This window comes from Bufo bufo, chromosome 1 (assembly GCF_905171765.1).
Source record: "Bufo bufo chromosome 1, aBufBuf1.1, whole genome shotgun sequence".
NCBI classification, from domain to species: domain Eukaryota; kingdom Metazoa; phylum Chordata; class Amphibia; order Anura; family Bufonidae; genus Bufo; species Bufo bufo.
Genome location: NC_053389.1, coordinates 444,865,124 through 444,892,557, shown reverse-complemented (window position 1 = coordinate 444,892,557; position 27,434 = coordinate 444,865,124). Strand labels below are relative to the sequence as shown.

Genomic DNA, 27,434 nt, shown 5'->3' with positions numbered 1-27,434 from the left:
ATGCAGTTTACTGCTCCATATTTTAGCCATTCTACAAGCGGGATTACTAAAATAATATGTTGCTGTGTGTAAGAATTGCACTTAGGTACATGAAGTGGTCCCCACTTACCACTTATGTGTTTATTTAGGTAGCAGTAATGCAGTATGCGCTTGTGAAAGAACCGAGCTACCACAAATAATTTACAAGCCTCTCACCCGCAGGCATAAAGATAACATTTATGTCACAGCTGGTGAGGGAATTTTCATAACCATCAGCTCCTTGCAACGCATTGTGATTATTGTGCTGCAATAAGCAAAGGAAAAAAAAACATGCAGTCTGTACAGTGTTTTATGTGAGGGCTGCTTAACTGTTTTCTTTATTCCGAATCTTTAAGGCTACTACCACACAAGGTGGGCTCTCCATAGGAACGAATGGAGGTCGGCCACACATGAGCGGTGCGCCCTCCGGGACTTTGCGGGCACCTTTCTAAGTACAGGTGCAGGTACTAGAGGTGGGACCCACACCTATCAGACCATTGGGGGCATATCCTAGCAATATACCCCCAATCTCTGAGATGGGAATAACCCTTTTAAAACCTGCACTGCTGCTCAGTCTCAACACGTGGATGTAAATATCATCCATTTTGCTGGGACTGTAGCATACCACAGATTTCCTACCACTATGGGAAATCCACATTGTAGGCATCCTACGTGGATGTATCCTTAAAAAATCTACTCTATGCTGCAAAAAATGGGATAGCCAATGCTGATTTCAGTTGTAAATAGAAACATTCTGAAAATGTATATTCTAATTAAAAAAAAAAAATAAAATTAAAGAAAAGGCATGGAAAAACAACCCTATAAGGTACTGATAATGCAGATGCTAAATTATTTTGGTAGCCCACAAAAGCACAGTTTAAGCCACAGTATATAGAAAATTGCTGAAAGGTTTGGATTTGGAGGACCAAAATACTCTGGTCATTGGGGTTGAAAACAACCAAAAAAGCAAAAAAAATAATCCTCTCTCGGCAAATCTGGATATTTTTTTTTTGGTTGCTGCCCAGCTTTCCTTGAGTCTTGCATGCCCTAGTTAAGTATAAATACTGGAGCAAGGGATATATCATTACTTGTCAGATTTGTCAGTCATGTCTGCTAAGCTGCCCATCACAAAATGATATATGAATGGCTGTACTCCGCTATCTCCAGAATCCCATAGAAAAGAATGGAGCGGCTGCATTCATGCCCGACTGGTCGCTTTGTTCACTTTGGGGGGGTTCAACAGCAGTAGGACCCCCACCGATCTAATAGTTATTCCCTATGCTGTGGATAGTTGAGGACTTCATATAATCGGAATACCCCTTTAAGAAATGGCTGGGCGCTGAACAAAGATAGGACTTGTGTTCATCAGTGATTTTTACTAAGCAGCATGCTGTTCTATAATGCTTCTAGAAATGGGTGTATTGCATCATAGGATGACAGTTAAGCTTCTTTTAGGTCAGACAGTGAGATTTACGGGCTGTCATTGCTTCCTTCACACACCATTTATCCTGCAGGACCGAGGTGTGGGTGACCTGTCTCTGATTTGGGAGCAGACAGTCTCCGCTCTTCTACTTCTACAACTTTCCATGTGGTCTTTTCTAGATTTACATTAATTGGCACAAGGTCCATCCTGGAATAAATTGGAGATAAGTGTTACATTTTAAGTTTATCAGGAAACAAGACGGAGCATGTCTGCCTGCTCTAGTGTCCGAGTAAACCTTGTGTGCTGGGGTTTGCATTTAGTAGGAGCTTATTAGGCACATTTACAAGGGTTGCTAGTAAATAGATGAAGTTTAAAAGGGGTTTTCTGGGATTTTGATACTGATCATCTATCCTCAGGATGGGTTGTCATTATCTGATCGGTGGGAGTCCGACACCCGGCACTCCCGCAGATCAGCTGTTTTAGATGTCCTTGTGAGCGCCACAGCCTTCTCCGTGCTTACCAAGCAAGGCGCAGTACATTGTATAGCTGCCGTACTTGGTATCGCACTCAGCCCTATTGAAGTGAATGGGGCTGAGCACGAGACCAAGCACAGCCGCTATACAATGGACGCTGCAAGAAGGTTGTGAGAGCCAGTGCCTTCTCAACCAGCTAATCGGCGGGGGTCCCGGGTGTCAGACTCCAACTGATCAGATATTGATGACCTATCCTGAGGTTTGGTCAATAGTATCAAAATCCCAGAAAACCCCTTTAATCTTTCAGTACCCCGTGACCAATACCACCCAGATTTCTCAAATAAGCCCAGTATAGAGGGCACACAATTGACATGCTTTCTAGAAAATAAGCAGATTATTTTTTTTTCTAATGTTATACAGGACTTCAGAGTAGGTTCACACATACATACAGTAGGTGGGACCCACATCTGTCTGATATTTGTGGTATATCCTAGTGAAATGCCACAAATGTTGAGATGGGGATACCCCTTTAAAATTTGATGAACTGGGATAGGTATTCAATAAGCGATCAGTGGGGGCCTGACTCCTGGCACCCCCTGCCGATTGGCTCTTTGAAGAGGCCACAGCGCTTACAAACATAGAGGCATACATTGTAGAAGTCTGCTTGGGATTGCCGCCGAGTCTCATTCATTTAATAGGCCCTGCTTGATGGGCGTGATGTCACAGGCCAAAGAAAAGGACGCAGTGCTTCCCTGATCACCATGGCCTCTTCTATCAGCCAGTCAGGAGGACTAAGTTATCAATATTTAACTCCCAGAAAATTGACCTTAAAGGGGTTGTGTCACTTCAGTAAATGGCATTTATCATGTAGAGAAAGGTAATACAAGGCACTTACTAATGTATTGTGATTGTCTATATTGTCTCCTTTGCTGGCTGGATTAATTTTTCCATCACATTATACACTGCTTGTTGCGAGAGGTTAATGCCATTTGCTGAAGTGAGACAACCCCTTTAAGGTCCATTAGTAGCTGTTGTATAGTGAGCATTTTCCTGTAAGGTATTCATATATTAAATGGAAATATAAGTAATTATTTGGATTTTTCCTTTCGTTTTGACCACTTTTATTCAGCTGCTCTGCTTATGTGTCAGTCTTTACTGAAGTTTTGCCATTCTGTTCATCGACCGGATAGTACTAGATGAATACTACTGTAGAACCTGACTAGATAAGAGGTTGACAATGCTGCAAGTTGAATCCAATCAGGCATCAAAGTTGCAGTCTATGGGAATGTCCTTTAATCGTTCTATAATAAATGTCCAAAGTCTCTAAATGTGTTATATTAAACTAGATACAACAGCGTAGTATGTAATGGTCCATGGTATCTGTCTAGAGCAGGCATCTCAAACTGCGGCCCTCCAGCTGTTGCAAAACTACAACTCCCACAATGCCCTGCTGTAGGCTGATACCTGTAGGCTGTCCGGGCATTGTGGGAGTTGTAGTTTTGCAACAGCTGGAGGGCCGCAGTTTGAGATCCCTGGTCTAGAGCATGTAGTGCACACTCCATCTTCACATTTCACAGCATTACTTTCAGATATTTACTTGAAGGGCTCATGCACAGGAACGTATTTTCTTTCCATGTCCGTTCCGTTTTTATTTGTGTATACGAAACCATTCATTTCAATGGGTCCACAAAGAAAACGGAAGGTACTCCATGTGCATTCCGTTTCCGTATGTCCGTATTTCCGTTCCGCAAAAAAATAGAACATGTCCTATTAGGCTCCATTCACACGTCCGCAAAATGTGTCCGCATCCGTTCCGCAATTTTGCGGAACGGGTGCAGACCCATTCATTCTCTATGGGGACGGAATGGATGCTGACAAAGATAGAGCATGTCCTATTCTTGTCCGCAGCTTGCGGACAAGAATAGGCATTTCTATGGGGGTGACGGGCTGGTGTGTTGCGGACCCGCAATTTGCGGGTCCGCAACACACCACGGACGTGTGAATGTAGCCTTATTGTCCGTATTACGGACAAGGATACTACTGTTCTACTAGGAGCCAGCTGTTCCGTTCAGCAAAATACGGAATGCACACGGACGTCATGCGTATTTTTTGCGGATCTGTTTTTTGCGGACCGCAAAATACATACTGTCGTATGCAAGAGGCCTAAATGTCAGGCATTAGAGCAGATTTGCTGTTCCTTATGTCATTTGACTTTCAACTAACCAATTCAGTGGTTCCTAGGAGGCCACTTTAACCACCTCAGCCCCCATGGCTTAAACACCCTGAAAGACCAGGCCACTTTTTACACTTCTGACCTACACTACTTTCACCGTTTATTGCTCGGTCATGCAACTTACCACCCAAATGAATTTTACCTCCTTTTCTTCTCACTAATAGAGCTTTCATTTGGTGGTATTTCATTGCTGCTGACATTTTTACTTTTTTTGTTATTAATCGAAATTTAACGATTTTTTTGCAAAGAAATGACATTTTTCACTTTCAGTTGTAAAATTTTGCAAAAAAAACGACATCCATATATAAATTTTGCTCTAAATTTATTGTTCTACATGTCTTTGATAAAAAAAAAATGTTTGGGTAAAAAAAAAAAATGCTTTGGGTAAAAGTTATAGCGTTTACAAACTATGGTACAAAAATGTGAATTTCCGCTTTTTGAAGCAGCTCTGACTTTCTGAGCACCTGTCATGTTTCCTGAGGTTCTACAATGGCCAGACAGTACAAACACCCCACAAATGACCCCATTTCGGAAAGTAGACACCCTAAGGTATTCGCTGATGGGCATAGTGAGTTCTTAGAACTTTTTATTTTTTGTCACAAGTTAGTGGAAAATGATGATTTTTTTTTATTTATTTTTTTCTTACAAAGTCTCATATTCCACTAACTTGTGACAAAAAATAAAAACTTCCATGAACTCACTATGCCCATCAGCGAATACCTTGGGGTGTCTTCTTTCCAAAATGGGGTCACTTGTGGGGTAGTCATACTGCCCTGGCATTCTATGGGCCCAAATGTGTGGTAAGGAGTTTGAAATCAAATTCTGTAAAAAATGACCAGTGAAATCCGAAAGGTGCTCTTTGGAATATGGGCCCCTTTGCCCACCTAGGCTGCAAAAAAGTGTCACACATCTGGTATCTCCGTATTCAGGAGAAGTTGGGGAATGTGTTTTGGAGTGTCATTTTACATATACCCATGCTGGGTGAGATAAATATCTTGGCCAAATGCCAACTTTGTATAAAAAAATGGGAAAAGTTGTCTTTTGCCAAGATATTTCTCTCACCCAGCATGGGTATATGTAAAATGACACCCCAAAACACATTCCCCAACTTCTCCTGAATACGGAGATACCAGATGTGTGACACTTTTTTGCAGCCTAGGTGGGCAAACGGGCCCATATTCCAAAGAGCACCTTTCGGATTTCACTGGTCATTTTTTACAGAATTTGATTTCAAACTCCTTACCACACATTTGGGCCCCTAGAATGCCAGGGCAGTATAACTACCCCACAAGTGACCCCATTTTGGAAAGAAGACACCCCAAGGTATTTCGTGATGGGGATAGTGAGTTCATGGAAGTTTTTATTTTTTGTCACAAGTTAGTGGAATATGAGACTTTGTAAGGGAAAAAAATAAAAATAAAAAAATCATCATTTTCCGCTAACTTGTGACAAAAAATATAAAATTCTAGGAACTCGCCATGCCCCTCACGGAATACCTTGGGGTGTCTTCTTTCCAAAAGGGGGTCACTTGTGGGGTAGTTATACTGCCCTGGCATTTTCCAGGGGCCCTAATGTGTGGTAAGTAGGTAAATGACCTGTGAAATCCTAAAGGTGCTCTTTGGAATGTGGGCCCCTTTGCCCACCTAGGCTGCAAAAAAGTGTCACACATGTGGTATCGCCGTATTCAGGAGAAGTTGGGCAATGTGTTTTGGGGTGTCTTTTTACATATACCCATGCTGGGTGAAAGAAATATCTCGGCAAAAGACAACTTTTCCCATTTTTTTTATACAAAGTTGGCATTTGACCAAGATATTTATCTCACCCAGCATGGGTATATGTAAAATGACACCCCAAAACACATTGCCCAACTTCTCCTGAATACGGCGATACCAGATGTGTGACACTTTTTTGCAGCCTAGATGCGCAAAGGGGCCCACATTCATTTTATGAGGGCATTTTTAGATATTTGGATCCCAGACTTCTTCTCACGCTTTAGGACCCCTAGAATGCCAGGGCAGTATAAATACCCCACATGTGACCCCATTTTGGAAAGAAGACACCCCAAGGTATTCAATGAGGGGCATGGCGAGTTCATAGAAAAAAATTTGGCACAAGTTAGCAGAAATTGATATATATATTTTTTTTCTCACAAAGTCTCCCTTTCCGCTAACTTGGGACAAAAATTTCAATCTTTCATGGACTCAATATGCCCCTCACGGAATACCTTGGGGTGTCTTCTTTCTGAAATGGGGTCACATGTGGGGTATTTATACTGCCCTGGCATTCTAGGGGCCCTAAAGCGTGAGAAGTCTGGAATATAAATGTCTAAAAAATTTTACGCATTTGGATTCTGTGAGGGGTATGGTGAGTTCATGTGAGATTTTATTTTTTGACACAAGTTAGTGGAATATGAGACTTTGTAAGAAAAAAATATATAATTTCCGCTAACTTGGGCCAAAAAAATGTCTGAAAGGAGCCTTACAGGGGGGTGATCAATGACAGGGGGGTGATCAATGACAGGGGGGTGATGTTTCCTGAGGTTCTACAGCCTTACAGGGGGGTGATCAATGACAGGGGGGTGATCAGGGAGTCTATATGGGGTGATCACCCCCCTGTCATTGATCACCCCCCTGTAAGGCTCCATTCAGATGTCCGTATGTGTTTTGCGGATCCGATCCATGTATCCGTGGATCCGTAAAAATCATACGGACATCTGAATGCAGCCTGACAGGGGGGGTGATCAATGACAGGGGGGTGATCAGGGAGTCTATATGGGGTGATCACCCCCCCCTGGAAGGCTCCAGGGAGACGCCTGTATGTGTTTTGCGGATCCGATCCATCTATCAGTGGATCCGTAAAAATCATGCGGACATCTGAATGGAGCTTTACAGGGGTGTGATCAATGACAGGGGGGTAATCAATGACAGGGGGGTGATGAGGGAGTCTATATGGGGTGATCACCACAGTCATTGATCACGCCCCTGTAAGGCTCCATTCAGACGTCCGTATGCGTTTTGCGGATCCGATCCATCTATCAGTGGATCCGTAAAAATCATGCGGACATCTGAATGGAGCTTTACAGGGGTGTGATCAATGACAGGGGGGTAATCAATGACAGGGGGGTGATGAGGGAGTCTATATGGGGTGATCACCACAGTCATTGATCACGCCCCTGTAAGGCTCCATTCAGACGTCCGTATGCGTTTTGCGGATCCGATCCATCTATCAGTGGATCCTTAAAAATCATGCGGACATCTGAATGGAGCTTTACAGGGGGGTGATCAATGACAGGGGGCTAATCAATGACAGGGGGGTGATCAGGGAGTCTATATGGGGTGATCAGGGGTGATCAAGGGTGATCAAGGGGTTAATAAGTGACAGGGGGGGGGGTGTAGTGTAGTGGTGCTTGGTGCAACATATTACTGAGCTGCCTGTGTCCTCTGGTGGTCCCCTTTGTTTGGATCGACCACCAGAGGACCAGGTAGCAGGTATATTAGACGCTGTTATCAAAACAGCGTCTAATATACCTGTTAGGGGTTAAAAAAATCACATCTCCAGCCTGCCAGCGAATGATCGCCGCTGGCAGGCTGGAGATCCACTCTCTTACCTTCCGTTCCTGTGAACGCGCGCGCCTGTGTGCGCGCGTTCACAGGAAATCTCGCGAGAGGACGCGCCGGCGCGTCCACCCAGAAGAGCAGGGCCGCCGCAAAGACGCAATCCTGCGTACGGCGGTCCTGAGGAGGTTAAAATACTTGTGGTATGAAATGCAGGGTCTCATCCAGCCTGAGCTTTTATATAGCTGTCTCTTTTCTTGGGGCGAGGTCTTGTCTACTTGACCTCTCTCTCGTCTATGGTAAATCCGTCTCTTGTGAGACAAGAAACAGTCTTCTGACATTGGCGCAGTAAAAGATGCTTCACTATTTTTACAGATGTCAAGTACAGTTTAGAAGATCAACGACGTATCCATCTGTCAGCCAACTGTCCATATGCAGATGTAGCAGAGTTGAATTTCTCATATTTCTCTTTTTATTTTAATTATTGCTCTTTTTTTTCTTAACATTGCTCTTGCTACTGTTAAGGTGTATTTTAGCTCATGGAACCAGATATAAAAGTTACTTAAATGGAAACATGGCAGTAAAATAATAAATGCAGCATTACTTGCCTAGTAGATCCAGCACTGCCGCTCCATTTCTCCCCGCCGGGCTTTATGTACACGGCGGCAGCGATGACATCACATCAGCTGCGCATGACTGCTACAGCCAATCACTGGTCGTCGGGGTGTTTAATGGGGTTGTGCCACTAATACCATTTATGGTGCAGATCCATGACCACCGCCCCATTCACTTCCATGAGACTGCTGAGAACAGCGCTTATGGCAGTCCCATAGAAATGATTGGAGTGGTAGTCACTCATATGCACTACCATTCCATTTTCATGGGGCAGTTCAATGGTACTTCAGGACCGTCATTTTCATGATTTCTATGAGTAGCAGTCAGACCCCCCCCAGAAATCAAACACTTTTCTCTTATGTTATTAGTGGCACAGTACCTTTAACCCCTTCCCGACCAATTATGTAATAGTACGTCATAGCGGCAGGTGACTTCCTGCAATTACGACATGCTGATCGAGCGGGCACCGCTCTGGTTCCCGCCCGATCAGTGCAGGGGCCCAGCAGTCACTGATAGCCAGACCCCTGCTGTATCCGCCGATATTGCTTTCAAAGCGGATGCTGGCAGATTAACCCTTTCTATGCCACAGTCAGTGAGGCGTTTGAGGTCAGTGAGGATCTCCATCGGTTCCCCGCCCTGCAGTGATGGGAAACCGATGGATAAGAAGGCAGCCCGATGCCTTGCAGAGGCATCGAGACCTGCCTTCTACGGAAGCCGAGGAGATCCAGCCTCAGGCTGGTTCTCCTAGGCAACCTGTTAGTGTATTACACTGAATAATACACTAAGAGGCCATGCATTACAATACAGATGTATTGCAGAGGGGATCAGACCCCCAAAAGTTGAAGTCCCAGAGTGGGACAGAAATGGAAACAAAAAGTAAAAAATAAAATAAAAATTAATAATAAAAAAGGGAAAAAAAAAGTCCCTTTTCCCTAATTTTATAATAAAAAAAGAAAAAAAAAAAGAAGAAAAAACACACCGTAATGACTGGCTCTATAAATATATCACATAATCTACCTCATCAGATAAACACTGTAAAAAAAGAATATATAGAAACTGTGCCAAAAAAAGCAATTTTTGTCACCTTACATCACAAAACGTGTAATGCCAAGCAATCAAAAAGTCACATGGACTCCAAAAGAGTACCAATCAGTCACTCATCCTGCAAACAATGAACCCCTACATAAGACAATCACCCCCCCCCCCCCCCCAAAAAAAAAAAAAAAAAAAATATGGCTCTCAGAATATGGAGACACTAAAACATAATTTTTTTTGTTTCAAAAATGCTTTTATTGTGTAAAACTTAAATAAATAAAAAAGTATACATATTAGGTATTGCCACAACTGTAACGACCTGCTCTATAAAAATATCACATGACCTAACCCCTCAAGTGAACACCGTAAAAAAAAAATTAAAAATTGTCACCTTACATCACAAAAAGTGTAATACCAAGCAATCGAAAAGTCATACGCATCCCAAATTAGTACCAATCAAATCGTCACCTCATCCTCCAAAAATGAGCCCCTACTAAGACAATCGCCTTAAAAAAAAAAAAAAAACATGGCTCTCAGAATATGGAGACTCTAAGGCTACTTTCACATTAGAGTTTTTCCTGATCCGGCCGGGTCCAGCTAAAACGCTTCCGTTACTGATAATACAACCATCTGCATCCATTATGAACGGATCCGGTTGTATTATCTGTCTTTGTCCACATCCTAGGACAGAAAGCAATCCGCAGCATGTTGCGGTTTGCTCTCCGGCCTGGGAACGCAACTAAACGGAACGGAATGCATTTTGGAGCATTCCGTTGTGTTCAGTTCAGTTTTGTCCCCATTGACAATAAATGGGGACAAAACTGAAGCGTTTTGTTCCGGTATTGAGCCCCTATGACAGAACTCAATACCGGAAAACTTAAACGTTAGTGTGAAAGTACCCCAAAACATCTTTTTTTTTTTTTGTGTAAAACTTAAATGACAAAAAAGTATACATATTAGGTATTGCCACCTCCGTAATGACCTGCTCTATAAAAATATTACATGACCTAACCCCTCAGGTAAACACCGTAAAAAATAAAAAAATAAAAACTGTGCCAAAACAACCAATTTTTCACCTTGCCCCATAAAGTGTAATATTGAATGATCACAAAAAATTTTTATGTACCAATAAAAACATCAACTCTTCCTGAAAAAAACGAGAATATAGCGTTCAGAAAATGGAAACACAAAAACATTATTTTTTCAAAAATGGGTATACGGTATTTGATATTGTCGCGTCTGTAACAACGGGCTCTATAAAAATAACACATGATCTATCCTGTCAGATGAACATTGTAAAAAAACAAAAAATAAAAACTACAGGTGAAACTCGAAAAATTTGAATATCGTGCAAAGTTCATTTATTTCAGTAATGCAACTTAAAAGATAAAACTAACATATGAGATAGACTCATTACATGCAAAGCGAGATATTTCAAGCCTTTATTTGTTATAATTTGGATGATTATGGCTTATAGCTTATAAAAACATCAGGTACCCTTTGCTTAGGGGGTATGGATTAATTAGCTGACAAGAGTGTGACACTTTGAGCCTAAAATATTGAACCTTTTCACAATATTCTAATTTTAAGTTGCATTAATGCAACTCCTTTTAAGTTGCATTACTGAAATAAATGAACTTTTGCACGATATTCAAATTTTTTGAGTTTCACCTGTATGCCAGAACAGCCATTTTTTGGTTACCATGCCTTATAAAAAACTTAATATAGAACGATCAAAAATCATATGTGCCCCAAAATAGTCACTTTATCCTGTAGTTCCCAATATGGGGGTCACTTTTTGGGAGTTTCTACTGTAGGGTGCATCAGGGGGGCTTCAAATGGGACATGGTGTCTAAAAACCAGTCCAGCAAAATCTGCCTTCCAAAAACCATGCAGCGCTCATTTCCTTCTGAGCCCTGCTGTGTGCCCTTACAGAAACACCCCACGTGTGTTGGAAAACTGATGTAAACGGCAGAATCAGGGTAATAGATATTGAGTTTTGTTTGACTGTTAACCCTTGCTGTGTTACAGGAAAAAATGAATTAAAATGGAAAGTCTGCCAAAAAAGTGAAATTTAGAAATGTCATCTCCATTTTCCTTTAATTCTTGTGGAGTACCTAAAGGGTTAGCAAAGTTTGTAAAATCAGTTTTAAACAACTTGAGGGATGTAGTTTCTAAAATGTCATTTATCGGTGGTTTCTCCTATGTAAGCCTCACATAGTGACTTCAGAACTGAACTGGTCCTTAAAAAGTCTAAGCGTTCTAACGTCCTAAAAAATAAAATGACATATTTTTAAAATGATGCCAACATAAACTAGACATATGGGGAATGTTAAGTAATAAATATTTTATGAGGCATTACTTTTTCTTTTAAAAGCAGAGAAATTGAAATGTAGAAAATTGTGAATTTTTCAAATTTTTTGTTTATTTGGGATTTTAAAAAAAATAAAGGTTAAATATATTGATCCAAATTTATAACTGTCATAAAGTACAATGTGTCACGAGAAAACAATCTCCGAATGGCTTTGATAAGTAAAAGTGTTCCAAAGTTATTACCACATAAAGTGACACATGTCAGATTAGCAAAAAATGGCCTGGGCAGGAAGGTGCAAACTGGCCTAGGGTAGAAGGGGTTAACCCCTTAAGGACTCAGCCCTATTTCACCTTAAGGACTTTTGCAAATCTGACCAGTGTCACTTTAAGTGCTGATAACTTTAAAACGCTTTGACTTATCCAGGCCATTCTGAGATAGTTTTTTCGTCACATATTGTACTTCATGACACTGGTAAAATGAAGTAAAAAAAAATCATTTTTATTTATAAAAAAATACCAAATTTGCCAAAAATTTGTAAGAAATTGCAAATTTCCAAGTTTCAATTTCTCTACTTTTATAATACATAGTAATACATCCAAAAATAGTTTAGTTATTACTTTACATTCCCCATATGTCTACTTCATGTTTGGATCATTTTAGAAATTATATTTTATTTTTTGGGGATGTTACAAGGCTTAGAAGTTTAGAAGCAAATCTTGAAATTTTTCAGAAATTTTCAAAAACCCAATTTTTAGGGACCAGTTCAGGTCTGAAGTCACTTTGCGAGGCTTACATAATAGAAACCACCCAAAAATGACCCCATTCTAGAAACTACTAGGGATCGACCGATATTGATTTTTTTAGGGCCGATACCGAGGCCGATAGCCGATAATTTATACCGATATTCTGGGAATTTTCATTTAAAAAAAAAAAAAAATTTCCTATACAAATCTGCTGAAAATTAATGTTTATTGTTAACGTGTATTTTAATTTTTTTTTGTAAATCTTTCTTTTTTCATTTATACTTACTTTTAGCCCCCTTAGGGACTAGAACCCTTGTCCTATTCACCCTGATAGAGATCTGTCAGGGTGAATAGGATCTCACACTGTCCCTGCTGCTCTGTGCTTTGTGCACACAGCAGCAGGGAGCTGAACATGGCAGCCAGGGCTTCAGTAGCGTCCTGGCTGCCATGGTAACCGATAGGAGGCCCAGGCTTACACTGCTGGGGCTCCGATCGGAGGAGCAGGAGAGAGGGGATCCTGTGGCCACTGCCACCAATGATTAATACTGGGGGGGGGACTTGGGTGGGGGGCGCACTGCACCACAAAAGTTTTTAATACTGGGATGGGGGTGGGGGGCGCACTGCGCCACCAATGATTAATACTGGGGGGCTTGGGGGGGCTCACTGCACCACCAATGAAGATAAGTCTTTCATTAATTCATATACAGGAGGCGGGAGCTGGCTGCAGAATCACATAGCCGGCTCCCGACCTCTATGAGCGGTAGCTGCGATCCGCGGCACCTAAGGGGTTAACTACCGCAGATCGCAGCTACTGCTCATAGAGGTCGGGAGCCGGCTATGTGATTCTGCAGCCAGCACCCGCCTCCTGTATATGAATTAATGAAAGACTTATCTTCATTGGTGGATCGGTGGCCACAGCCCCTCCCCTTCTTTTGTCCTCTCTCCTCTAATTGGCTGCAGCAGCATCACAGGGGGAGGGAGACACTGCTTCCTTCTCCCCTGTGCTGCTGAGGGAACACAGAGAGCGCTGAGAGCAGCGCGTTCTGTGTTCCCAATACGTTATCGGTAAATCGGCAAAATAGATGCCGATACCGATAACGTTCAAAATCCTGAATATCGGCCGATAATATCGGTAAAACCGATAATCGGTCGATCCCTAGAAACTACAACCCTCAAGGTATTCAAAACTGATTTTACAAACGTCGTTAACCCTTTAGGTGTTCCACAAGAATTAATGGAAAATAGAGATACAATTTCAAAATTTCACTTTTTTGGCATATTTTCCATTTTAATAATTTTTTTCCAGTTACAAAGCAAGGGTTAACAGCCAAACCGAACTCAATATTTATGGCCCTGATTCTGTAGTTTACAGAAACACCCCATATGTTGTCGTAAACCGCTGTACGGGCACACGGCAGGGCGCAGAAGGAAAGGAATCCCATACGGTTTTTGGAAGGCAGGTTTTTCTGGACTGTTTTTTTTTTACACCATTTCCCATTTGAAGCCCCCCTGATGCACCCCTAGAGTAGAAACTCCATAAAAGTGACCCCATCTAAGAAACTACGGGATAGGGTGTCAGTTTTGTTGGTACTAGTTTAGGGTACATATGATTTTTGGTTGCTCTATATTACACTTTTTGTGAGGCAAGGTAACAAGAAATAGCTGTTTTTGCACCGTTTTTATTTTTTGTTATTTACAACATTCATCTGACAGGTTAGATCATGTGATATTTTTATAGACCAGGTTGTCACGGATGCGGCGATACCTAATATGTATACTTTTTTTATTTATGTAAGTTTTACACAATGATTTCTTTTTTGAAACAAAAAAAAAATCATGTTTTTAGTGTTTCCATAGTCTGTGAGCCATCATTTTTTCAGTTTTTGGGCGATTACCTTGGGTAGGGTATGATTTTTGCGAAATGAGATGACGGTTTAATTGGCACTATTTTGGTGTGCGTGTAACTTTTTGATCGCTTGCTATTACACTTTTTGTGATGTAAGGTGACAAAAAATGGCTTTTTTTACACAGTTTTTATTTTAATTTTTTTACGGTATTCACCTGAAGGGTTAGGTCATGTGATATTTTTATAGAGCAAGTTATTACAGACGCTGCGATACCTAATATGTATACTTTTTTTTTTATTTATGTAAGTGTTACACAATGATTTCATTTTTGAAGCAAAAAAAATAATGTTTTAGTGTTTCCACATCAATTTTTCAGTTTTTGTGCGATTACTTTGGGTAGGGTATGATTTTTGTGGGATGAGATGACTGTTTTATTGGCACTATTTTGGGGTGCATATGACTTTTTGTTCGCTTGCTATTACACTTTTTGTGATGTAAGGTGACAAAGTTTTTACTTTTTATTTTTTACGGGGTGTTCTTCTGAGGGGTTAGGTCATGTGATATGTTTATAGAGCCGGTCGATACGGACACGGCGATATCTAATATGTATACTTTTATTTTTTCCTATTTTTTACCAATTTTTTTTTAACTTTATTTGGGGAAAATGACGTTTTTGTTTATTTTTACTTGAAACTTTTAATTTTTTTTGGGGGGGGGACTTTATTTTTTCAACTTTTTTTTTTACTTTCTTTTTTGTCCCACTTTCGGACTTCAACTTTTGGGGGTCTAATCCCTTTTACAATGCATTCCAATACTTCTGTATTGGAATGCATTGGCTGTATGAGTAATACTGTGTGTATTACTCATACAGCTTCCGGCCTGTTAGATCCAGGAGGCTGGATCTCACAGGCTCTTCACCGGAAGGCAGCGCGATGCCTTCCTTAGACATCGCGCTGCCTTCCATGCCATCGGGTCCCCCCTACAGCCGCACGGGGACCCGATGGCACGCCGGATCACCGCCGCAACCACAGGTAAAAGCCGCAAACCGCAGGTCTGAATTGACCTGCGGTTTGTGGCGATCCACACGGGACCCCCCCCCCCGGCGTTGTGACAGGATGCCCGCTGAATGATTTCAGCGGACATCCTGTTGCGATTAACCCCCGCCGCAATCGCGATCTAAAGTTAGGTCGTATCAGTACTTCCTGAGTCCTTAAGGGGTTAAAGAAGGACTTCCAAGTTTTTTTTTTTTTAATTCTTATATATAATGCTAACTCACAACCAGTATTCTTGCAGTGTAACTTGTTGCACCATAACTTAGTTGCATTCATACATTTTGATTCTTTTCATTATGGGAAGCTGGTTATGTGATCTCAAGTCTGACCACCAGCCCAGAGCTCACTGTCCTGTATAGTCCTCAGTGGTCAGTCTCCCAACAGTCTTTCTATGTGAACTACAGGATGACATTATCATCTATCAAATAACGCCTGACAACTCCCAGGCCCCGCCCCTCTCCATCCTCCATGTTTTCTTTGTTCTTCTTTATATCCCTGTATTCTGTTGGAGATATAATGTCTCCCATATGTAAAGGACCAGGAGTGCAGATACAGTTGAAACCAGAAGTTTACATACATTATATATAAAGACACATATGCATGTTTTTCTCAATATCTGACATGAAATCAGAATAAACCTTTCCTGTTTTTGGTCAATTAGGATTACCATAATTATTATTTGTCAAATGCCAGAATAATGAGAGAGAGTGAATGTTTTAAGGCATTTTTATTACTTTCTGCAATGTCAAAAGTTTACATACACTAAGATTACTATGCCTTTAAACAATTCTGGACTGCCCATATGATGATGTCATGTGTTTGGAAGCTTCTGTTAGGTTTGTTGGCAACATCTGAGTTAATTAGAGACACACCTGTGAATGTATTTATATGCACGCCTGAAACACGCTGCTTCTTTGTGTAGCATCATGGGAAAGTCTAAAGAAATCAGCCAAGATATAATGAAGAGAATTGTGGACTTGCACAAGTCTGGCTCAACCTTGGGTGCAATTTCAAGATACCTGAAGGTGCCTCATTCATATGTAACAAACAATTATACGCAAGTACAAACAAGATGGGAATGTCCAGCCATCATACCGCTCAGGAAGGAGACGGCTTCTGTGTCCCAGAGATGAACGTGCCTTGGTCCGACATGTGCATATCAACCCAAGACCTTGTAAAGATGATGGCGGAAGCTGGTAAGATTGTGTCAATATCCACAGTGAAACGAGTGCTGTATCAACATGGGCTGAAAGGCCACTCTGCGAGGCAGAAGCCATTACTCCAAAAGAAACATAAAAAAGCCAGATTAATGTTTGCAAATGCACACAGGAACAAAGACCTACATTTTTGGAGACATTTCATGTGATCTGATGAAACTAAAATTTTACTTTTTGTCCATAATGACCATCGTTACGTTTGGAGGAAAAAGGGAGAAGCTTGGAAGCCTAAGAACACCATCCCAACTGTGAAACACGGGAGTGGCAGCATTATGTTGTGGGGTTGTTTTGCTGCAGGAGGGACTGGTGCACTTCACAAAATAGATGGCATCATGAGGAAAGAAGATTATGTGGAAATACTGAAGCAACATCTCAAGAAATCAGCCAGGAAGTTTAAACTTGAGCGGAAATGGGTCTTCCAAATGGACAATGACCCGAAGCATACTGCAAAACTGGTTACAAAGTAGCTTAAGGCTAACAAAGTCAGTGTTTTGGAGTGGCCATCACAAAGCCCTGATCTCAATCCTATTAAAAATTTATGGGCAAAGCTGAAAAGGCAGGTGCGAGCAAGGCGACCAACAAACATGGCTCAGCTACACCAGTTTTGTCAGGAGGAATGGGCCCAAATTCCAACCAACTATTGTGAGAAGCTTCTGGAAGGATATCCAAAACGTTTGACCCAAGTCATACAGTTTAATGGCAATGGTACTAAATATTAATGAAATGTTTTTGTAAACTTTTGACTTTGCAAAAAGTAATAAAAATGCCTTAAACATCATCTCTCTCGTTCTGGCATTTGGAAAATAATAATAATCCTAATTCACCAAAAACAGGAAAGGTTTATTCTGACTTCATGTCAGATATTTAGAAAAACATGCATATGTGTCTTTTTATATAGTGTATGTAAACTTCTGGTTTCAACTGTATAGTAGATGAGTGTATACAGTGATTAGCTGAAGTTACATAAACCTCCTGACTCACACTGTCTGTACTATCTGTGTGTGCAGACTCTCCAGTGTAGTTCTATGAGATGTAGCTTTACACTGGTCTCCCTGCCTCCTGCATGTAAGAGTTGTCAGGGAAGAGAGCGAGGACAAGGCAGACAGACTCAGGCTACATTACATAGGAATACATGGAGCCTGTGCAGTGTGAGGGGGGACAGCAGCTCTGTGTCACTGGTCTGTCATGGCTGCCAGTACACAGCAGTACAGTGTGATGACACTGAGCCCCCTCTGTCTCTACAAAGCCAGCCATGATTAAAAATGTAGGATTCATTAGAAAAACCGTTAGTAATCAATATGTCTGACAACCCACAAATGGCACATCAAATAAAACAGTTATACACAAGACATACACAAAAACCTCTATCTTATTTGATAATGGTATATCCTACACTATGTTATATAGGCGAAAAAATCCTGTAGTGCTTCTTATATTAATCTGGCTGTATAGAAGTTGGCTGCATAGGGTTTGCTAAGGTAGTCTACCTATAAATTACATTCTGTGCTGCATAATCTTTTGTGTATTTGTTTGTTTTTGCTGCACATTTCACCCTGTGCGTTGCAAAAGGTGAAATTTGAGGTGAAAACCTTCAGCATAAATTGACATGCTTCAGTTTTGAAATCCACACCTTAGGTCAATATCCACTGCATGTGGATGTGATTTTGTAAAATTCTACATTTGAAAATCAACATCTAAAAGGGGTTTTCCCATTAATATAAACTAAGCTCAATTATTAGAAATCATTAGAAAACGTGATAGCACATGTCCCGCTTTTGTTTTAGAAATCCATTGCCAATGGTTATGTCCACCTGCAGCTCTTGGTTTAGATGATCACCATAGATTAGTGTGTTGGGAAGTTGTTAGGTGCCATCCCCATTTTCAATACAGAGCCCAGAAGTGCAGAAAACCATGGAGACATTGAAAATATGCAGAAGTGAGGATTTAAAAAAATAAATAAACTACACCCATTTGTACTAAAATGTATTCTAGATGTGGTCTCATTTCAATTTATGTTAGTGGGATAATTGCTTAAAACACAGTTGATCCCAGGACCACATCCGCTTCTTTAGGACATTGAAGGGGCCACAGCGTTAGTTGATTGGACATGATTTGGAAAGGCACACCCCTGTCTATATAAGATCTCATAGCTGACAATGCATTTCAGAGCAAAAACCAAGCTATGAGGAGTAAAGATCTGCCTGCAGAGCTCAGAGACCGAATTGTGCGTATGGACAGATCTGGAGAAGAATACAAAAAAAATTCTGCTGCACTGAAAGTTCCCAAGAGCACAGTGGCCTCTATAGTTAAAATAAAAGAAGTTTGGAAGAACCAGGAATGTTCCTTGAGCTGGTCTCCCCACCAAACCAAGTAATCAGGGGAGAAGGGCCTTGGTAAGAAAGGTAACTAAGAACCCAATGGGCACTCTGGCTGAACTCCAAAGATCTTGTGTGCAGGTGGGAGAAACTTTTAGAAGGTCAACCATCACTGCAGCGCTCCACCAATCTGAGCTTTAGGGCAGAGTGGCCAGAAAGAAGACTCTCCTCAGTAAAAGACACGTGAAAGTTTGCAAAAAGGCACCTAAAGGTGTAAGAAACAAGATACTCTGGTCTGATGAAACCAAGGTTAAACTTTTTGGCCTCACTTCTAAGCGTCATGATTTAAGGAACCCAGACATTGCACAATACTTTGCAAAGAAGCATGGTGGTGGCAGCATCATGCTGGTGAGCGGGGAAGGGGGGGGGGGTCGGTCAACAGCTGGGACAGCAAGACTGGTAAGACTGGTCAGGGCTGAGGTAAAGCTGAATGGAGCAAAGTACAGAGATATTTTTAATGAAAACCTGATCTACAGTGCTCTGGACCTCAGTCTGGGCCAAAGGTTTACCTTCCAAAAAGAAAATGACCCTTAACACACAGCCAAGACAACACAGGAGTGGCTAAGGGACAACTCTGAGAATGTTCTTGAGTGACCCAACGAGATACCTGACTCTGACTCAAACAAACATCTTTGGAGAGAACTGGTCCCCATCATACCTGACAGAGCTTGAGAAGATCTGCAGAAAGGAATAGCAGAAAATCCCCAAATCCAGGTGTGCAGACCGTGTGGCTTCAAACCCAAGAAGACAGGTGGCTGTAATTGCTACCAAAGGTGCTTCAACTAAGTACTGACTAAAGGGTCTGAAAATGTTTGCACAAGGCTGCAACATATACAACATGTAAACAATATATGCAGATGCCTCTCTTTCCACATAGTCATGAGGAATGCTTCCATTTGCTTCCATGTCCTTTAGATTTACCCTACCATGTTGTGCTTAAATCTAGCTTGTGGATGTCATGATGCCAATAGGTTATCTGCACTGGATTGCTCAAGTACTGACAGAGCTTTGTTTTATTTAGCATGTGGTCCGTTTGGCTCTCCATCTTACTGGAGACTGTTCAGTAGACACAATCGCTTTTAATGTAGAGATCTCTCACATGACAGTCTTAATAAAATTTTAAAAAGTTCGTTATTAAAGACTAATTCTAATCAATACTGCACCCAAAGATCTGCTCACATCTCTGGTAACGGTAACCACAGTACCTTATCCTCCACATGATGGACCCCGACAGCGTCCAGTGGACCCCATTGATTTATAATGGGATCCCTTTGGTTCAACCAAGGAGTCTATAACTTTGATGAAAGAATAGCGTTGCATGCAGCAATAGTTTTCTCTTAAAGGCAACTGAACTACCAATGCAAGCTCAGTGCAGATGTGAATACGGCCTAACAGAAAATTGCCAGAAAAAAATATTGTTTTAAAAAACATTTGAAAGTTACCTTCAGTTTTGCCTTGCTGTCTGTTATGTATTTTTTAATGGATTATAGGTCTCTTGATCTAGCTATGAATGTGTTAATGTTAAATGTCCTAGTAGAATAAAACGTTGGCAAGTGCTTTACCGGTGTAAATGCTGCCATTGACGCAATGAGGCAATACACCAGACGGCAGAAATTATTTGCACGTCTGCAGCCACTAGTTTTGCTTTCTGTACGGCTTCCCATTCGAGCAATATGTTAAGCCCAGATCCGTGGCAGACTGCCAGCTTACTTATTTAGGCTACTCGTGATCTAGACCCAGCATTGGCAGATGACCTATATGAAAAAGGATAAAAAGCTTAGGATGACAACAACTGAGAAAAAAGATGTTTTTAGCATCAAAAGGAGGACACCGCTATCATCTGTACATACATAACAGGATGCTGTGCGCTGAGGATTAAAGGAAAGAGATTTCAAATATTGTTTAAAGCCCACAGGGTTCTTAATAAAATACCGCTGGTATTTCAGATGAAACAGACACGTTGTGGGCAGTAATGAGCAACGAAACAGATTCATTAATCTGCACTGGCCACAATGGGAAAAGCACAACATGGTAATGTCCCTTCCACAGCATTATATCACAAGCTGCAGTCCTCCTGCAAAGGCGGTAGGAATCTGCCAGGGTCATTTTGCCTGTGTTCAGAATTAGACGGTGCCAGGCTATGGTTTATATATTGTCATCCTCTTCCACACAGCTCATGCTGCACACTACAGCATCTAATGTATATGACGGGCCCATTACATAAGATATTTTATGCAAGTTCACATGTATTATTGCTACACGTAGATATTGTGGAGGATTTTACGTCTTCGTTCCCTGCACAAGTGATAAAGCTGTTCAGGTTATTTTTGTGTGCTTGAAGTGTTCTTTATGCTTCGGCTTGGACTCGCTCTGAAAATAAGTTCTGTCACCTGGACACATCCTCTTAAAATTAGGGCTCATGCACACGACCATGTGCCAGTCGGGCCCATGCTGGGACCGCAAATTGCACAGGCAACTTGAATGGGGTACATTGCGACTTGAATGGGGTCCGCGATCCGCACTGCAAAAAAAAATAGTGCATGCACTACTTTTTTGCGGTGGAGAGGCACGGACAGAAACCCCACGGACGCACTCCGTAGTGCTTCCGTGGGGTTCCGTGCCTCCGTTTCACACCGACCTTCCGGATTGTGGACCCATTCAAGTGAATGGGTCCGCATCCGTGAAGCGGTGCCAGAATGTCCAGGGTCCGTATTTTGCGGACCCGCTTTTTGCGGGCTGAAATACGGGCCCGGCCGGCACATAGTCGTGTGCATGAACCCTTAGACTGGGTGTACATATTGAGGTTTTTTTTATGCAGTTTTTGAAGCTAAAGCTATGAATGGATCATAAATGAAGGCCACAGTTAAAGGAAAGGTTGAACCTAATCCTCTTTTTGAACCCACTCCTGGCTTTGGCTTCAAAAACTGCGTCTGAAAAACTAAACGTGTATACCCAGCCATATCGGAGAAAGTGATGCCCTCTCATGCTGGATTTCCTTGCACAAAGTATTCACTGGATGTACAACTGCACCCCGTTTTTTTCCTCTGTTTGTTCTTGCATCTTTCTCTGACTATTCATGACACCTTCTCTCTATTAATTGTGTGCGTTCTTTTATGAATAATAAAAAAAAAAAGGTATTGTGTCCTTTTTTGTCTAACCCACCCAGACTTTTGCTTCTCTTATTTGATTATACAGTATAAGCAATGTACCGTGTATATGCTATTTGCCAATAAAGCGTTAATTTACCTTAAAATTAGGACACTTGTATGAACTAATGGCTTCAGTCGCACCAACTAGATTGGTGCCTCCTAAATTGCCATGTAGGGTGTCAGAAGAAAATGCTTCTCCACAGGGCACGGACCTGCTTGGCCAAACCGCCTTGCCTCCACATAACACATAAGGGTTTTTTAACATGACCGTTTTGTTTTTCCATTCTTCTGATCCATCAGAAGAACAGAAAAATACTATACACAATAAAGTAACATATGGATGCAGAATTTTTGAGCGAACAAAAGCTCCAATTAAAACACTGCGTAAAATACCATATGTGTATCTAGCCAAACTCTCAGTTCTCGGCTTACATTTCTGTAAGAGTACTTTGTGTACTCTTTCCTACTGAGTCTCTCTCCCCTCTCCCATTGTTTCGCTGGTACTTGTTTGCTTTTGGCCACGTGCTAGGTCTGCTTCTGTCGTCATTACAGCCCTTATGTGTGGTGATATTTGTAGGGGTACTGTCGCGTGGACAGTTTTACAGTAGTAAAAATTCCCTATTCTTATGGTTTAGATTTGGTTTCTTTTACAACTTTGGCGTGGGGTTGGAGTTTACAAGTACTGCGTGCCATCATTTTTGCTTCAAATGTCGCAATAGGAATTTGCACATTTTTGGGCTTATTTGTAAAAAAAATTGTGACATTTTGCATTTTCACACCACTCCAGTTTCAAAAAGTGGATGGAAAAGTGGACCTGGCTAGCCTTTAGGCAGATTTATCAATTTTTTAGAAAGTTGCAGAAATTGTCTCAATCTCACTCCAATAAACATGTCATGTAGAGAGTGCAGTAACATTTCAAGACAGAAGTGTCGAACCTAAAGAGCATCTATCGGCAGTATCAACTCTATTAAACCAGGCATAATGCCTGGTTGAGCTGACCTTGCTGATTGTTCTTTCATTTAGCAGATCCTTTGTTCCGTTAAAGGTGCTCCAAATTTATCAAGACTCTGGCAAAACTGACTTTAAATTTCCCCTCATGATAATAACTCTTCCTCATGAGTTAAAGTTTAAACATTTGATTTCTGTATAAAATCTATTCATTCACTGTGATCAATATGTTTTTTTTATAATCTCTGTAGGTATTGGAGGAAATTTGGTAGCCATACAGGCCAGCAGAATTTCCACTTATTTGCATTTACACAGCATTCCTGGAGAGCTACCCGATGAAGCAACAGGCTGTTTTCACCCCTGCAGGACCTTTTGTGGAACAGGTAACCTGAAAATGGGTGTTCTAAACAAACCAACACTTTGCAAATACTTGATTATGCAATTATGAATGAGTAGAATGCTCTCTGCATAGAATGGAGTCAGCAAGTCCAAGCATTTCACAGGCAGCCCACTGATTTAAGTGGGTACCGTGTACCGTATTTTTCTCTTTATAAGACGCACCTGATTATAAGACGCTTCTATGTTTAAAAGAAGGAAAATCTGAATTTTTTTTTTTTCATCAGACCTCAGATCAGACCCCTAATATTCATCAGATCTCAGATCAGACATAAAAAACAACTTACCTCTCCTGCTCTGGACAGCGTGCTCTTCCTGCACTGACCGCTCCTTCGTCTTCTTCCATGCCCTGCGCTGCTCTTTGACCTGACTATACACAGCGTCAGGGCAAGGTGCACGCCTACGTGCACTTACCTCCTGATATATGTAGTCAGGACATAGCACATCACAGAGCCCAGAAGAAGAACAGGGAGCGGTGAGTAGAGCCAGCTCTAGCATCCCTATACTTGCCCCTTCGTGTGCCTCCCTGAGGGGGAAAAAGTGTGTCTTAAAAAAATACGGTAATTCCTAATTTTCCCTGTGGAGGCACTGCAGGGAAATTAAACACTTAGGCTGCGTTCACACGGGCGAATATTCCGCGCGGGTGCAATGCGGTAGGTGAACATATTGCACCCGCACTGAATCCTGACCCATTCATTTCTATGGGGCTGTTCAGATGAGCGGTGATTTTCACGCATCACTTGTGCGTTGCGTGAAAATCGCAGCATGCTCTATATTCTGCATTTTTCACGCAACGCAGGCCCCATAGAAGGGAATGGGGTTGCGTGAAAATCGCAAGCATCTGCAAGCAAGTGCGGATGCGGTGCGATTTTCTCGCATGGTTGCTAGGTGACTGTCTATTCACTATATTATTTTCCCTTATAACATGGTTATAAGGGAAAATAATAGCATTCTGAAAACAGAATGCATAGTAGGTGATCAATTGAGGGTTAAAAAAAATAAAAAAAATTAACTCACCTTCTCCTCTTGTTCGCGTAGTTTTCCCGGTCTTTAGTTCTTTAAAAGATGAACTATGGGCTAAAGGACCTTTGGTGACGTCAGGAGGAGAAGGTGAGTTAATTTTTATTTTTTTTTTTAACCCTCAATTGATCATCTACTAAGCATTCTGTTTTCAGAATGCTATTATTTTCCCTTATAACCATGTTATAAGGGGAAATAATAACATCTACACAACACCGAACCCAAACTTGAACTTCTGTGAAGAAGTTCGGGTCTGGGTACCACAGTCGGTTTTTTATCACGCGCGTGCAAAACACATTGCACCCGCGCGATAAAAACTGAACATTGGAACGCAATCGCAGTCAAAACTGACTGCAATTGCATTCTTACTCGCGCGGGTTTGCCTCAACACACCGGGACGCATCCGGAACTAATCCGGACACGCTCGTGTGAACCCAGCCTTACTGTCAACGTTACAGTTTGCAATGGAATAGATTTAGTTTGTTTGGTTCTAGAGCTGTTCATGATCACAATTACTCTGGCATTGATTTGGTGAAGTGCCATAAAGATGGATTACCAGAGGTTGGCAATTACTGACATAGACACGCCAAACTGCTGTTTTATCACAGCATAATGATTCATGAAAGTGAATACTAAAAATAAATTATTGAACAGGATTTCATTACGCTAATGACTTCATGACCCACAGACCCATAAATGCAATACGTTTTCTTTTCCAGGGGTGAATAAGAAATCGGCTCAAGTTCTTCTGTCCCTTGTTATTCCTGGACACTTGATTTTTTTATACACCATCTATTTAATGAAGAGTGGCCACACATCCCTGACACCTATCTTTATAATGGTTTATTTATTGGCAGCTCTTCTACAGGTAGGCTTTATGACATTGCAGTAAAGTGAATCTTCTGTTTGTTTCACCTCTACATTTGTTTACACAAAGTGTGTATATGTGTCTATAAGACTAGGTTGACGTTGGAAGTGGAGCTTCCGTTAGCAGTTTGTGTTGCAGATTCCATCCCTTTTTTTTTTTTCACTTTCATGCAGCACTATTTTGTGAGGTAATTGATTTGAATCCATGACTGAAACGAGAAGGACCACAGTATAGTCAGTGGAATCCTTCAGGCACCTTTGGTGTCCATCATATGCTGCATCCAACACTTAAAAAAAATATTCTGTTCCTGTATTGGAACAGAAAAAACGAAAATGTGTCAAATATGTCAACCTAGCCTTACCACATTAGTATTACTTCATAAACCATTAGGCCTATTGCACACGGACGTTTTTTTTTCCCGTTTACTGGACGTTTTTTGCGTTCCGTATACGGTCCGTATACGGAACCATTCATTTCAATGGGTCCGCAAAAAAAACGGAATGTACTCCGTATGCATTCCGTTTCCGTATTTCCGTTTTTCCGTTCCGTTTTAACATAGAACATGTCCTATTATTGCCCGCAAATCACAGTCCGTGGCTCCATTCAAGTCAATGGGTCCGCAAAAAAACGGAACACATACGGAAATGCATCCGTATGTCTTCCGTTTCCGTTCCGTTTTTTGCTGAACCATCTATTGAAAATGTTATGCCCAGCCCAATTTTATCTATGTAATTACTGTATACTGTATATGCCATACGGAAAAACGGAACGGAAAAACGGAACAGAAACGGAAACACAACGGAAACAAAAAACGGAACAACGGATCTGTGAAAAACGGATCGCAAAACACTGAAAAAGCCATACGGTCGTGTGCAATAGGCCTTAAAGGGTTTGTCCAAGATAATTAACAAATCTCTGAGAAGCCCTTCCGTTGCTTAAAATAAAAAAAAATCATGCTATACTCACCCCTTTCTTCAGAGCTGTTCTCTGCAGTGGTGGTCTGGTCCTCCTGACGCTGCTAGTTTACGGGCAGCAGTGGCAAGGTTCTGGTATACAGCATGTGACCGCTGCAGCAAATCGCTGTTCTTAGTGGTCTACCGTGAGGACAGTGATTGGCTGCAGCGGCCGCATGTTGTATACCTGCACATCTGTGACACTGCATCAGGCACAGTGATGTGTAGGTATACGGAACGTTACTGCTGCAGCCAATCGCTGTCCTCAAAGGTAAAATGCTGAGGGTGGTGATTGGCTGCAGTAGTCAGGTGCCATATACCGGCATTTCACCACTGCAGTTTGTAAACTAGCGGCGGTAGGACCACACCAGCACGGTAGAGAATGGTGCTGGAGAAAAAGGGGAGTATCACATCATAAGCAGTTGCAAGAGTTGACACAAGACTTTTCATTATCTTGGACAATCCTTTAAATTTCTTTCATTAAAAAAATTGAAATTGCTGACTTTTACAAACATACCTGATAATTTGTTTTTAGACAATGTTCATCCACTGTGTTTTTTTTCCACAAATCCAAATATTCCACTCTGTAGGATAGAATACAATAGGATGGAATCTAAATTTGCTTTAGCATAGCCATACCACCCTACACCCTATGGTAAAATACACTTTTGCACATATTTCACCCTTTGCATCACCTTCTATAATTGTGTATTTGTTGTCAATTTCTGTGGTAGATTTCATCCTTTGCAATGCATTTAATTTGAAAATCTGCAACATGCCCAAAAATGCGCATGGACTTCTCTTTTTTATAAACCGGTGGGTGGGTTTTTTGTAAGCAAGGTGACAACCTTTGTGACTCCTGTCATATATGTTAGTAGTAGAGATGAGTAAAGTTTTGAAAATTTCGACTTGGCAGCTTCACCAAAGTTCGACAAGAAATTCGATTAGTTACGAATTAATTTGTCACGAATCGTTATAAATCAGGTATACCCAGGCAAATCTGCCTAAAAGCAGTGTTTTCAAATCTGGCATAAAAGCAGATTTCAGGCGAATTTGGAGCAAACGGATGTCAAGACAATGGCATACCTCCTCCATTGAAGTGTAGGTTGTTACCGTTTAAAAGAACAGGTACGCGAATCCGTCGGATGGAAGGCTGAAAACCAGCGAAATGCTGGTTTGACCACCCCCAAACCTAAGGCGT

General features: G+C 41.4%; 1 protein-coding gene across 3 annotated transcripts in view; it reads left to right on the top strand.

The window, feature by feature from the left end:
• SLC41A2 (solute carrier family 41 member 2) overlaps positions 1-27,434 on the top strand; it is a 157,471-nt gene that overhangs the window by 95,991 nt on the left and 34,046 nt on the right. For all 3 annotated transcript variants that reach the window (XM_040408036.1, XM_040408031.1, XM_040408043.1), the window contains exons 9-10: positions 23,248-23,379; positions 25,132-25,280. In XM_040408036.1, the coding sequence (XP_040263970.1) occupies positions 23,248-23,379; positions 25,132-25,280 (281 nt within the window). The remainder of the gene's footprint in view (positions 1-23,247; positions 23,380-25,131; positions 25,281-27,434) is intronic.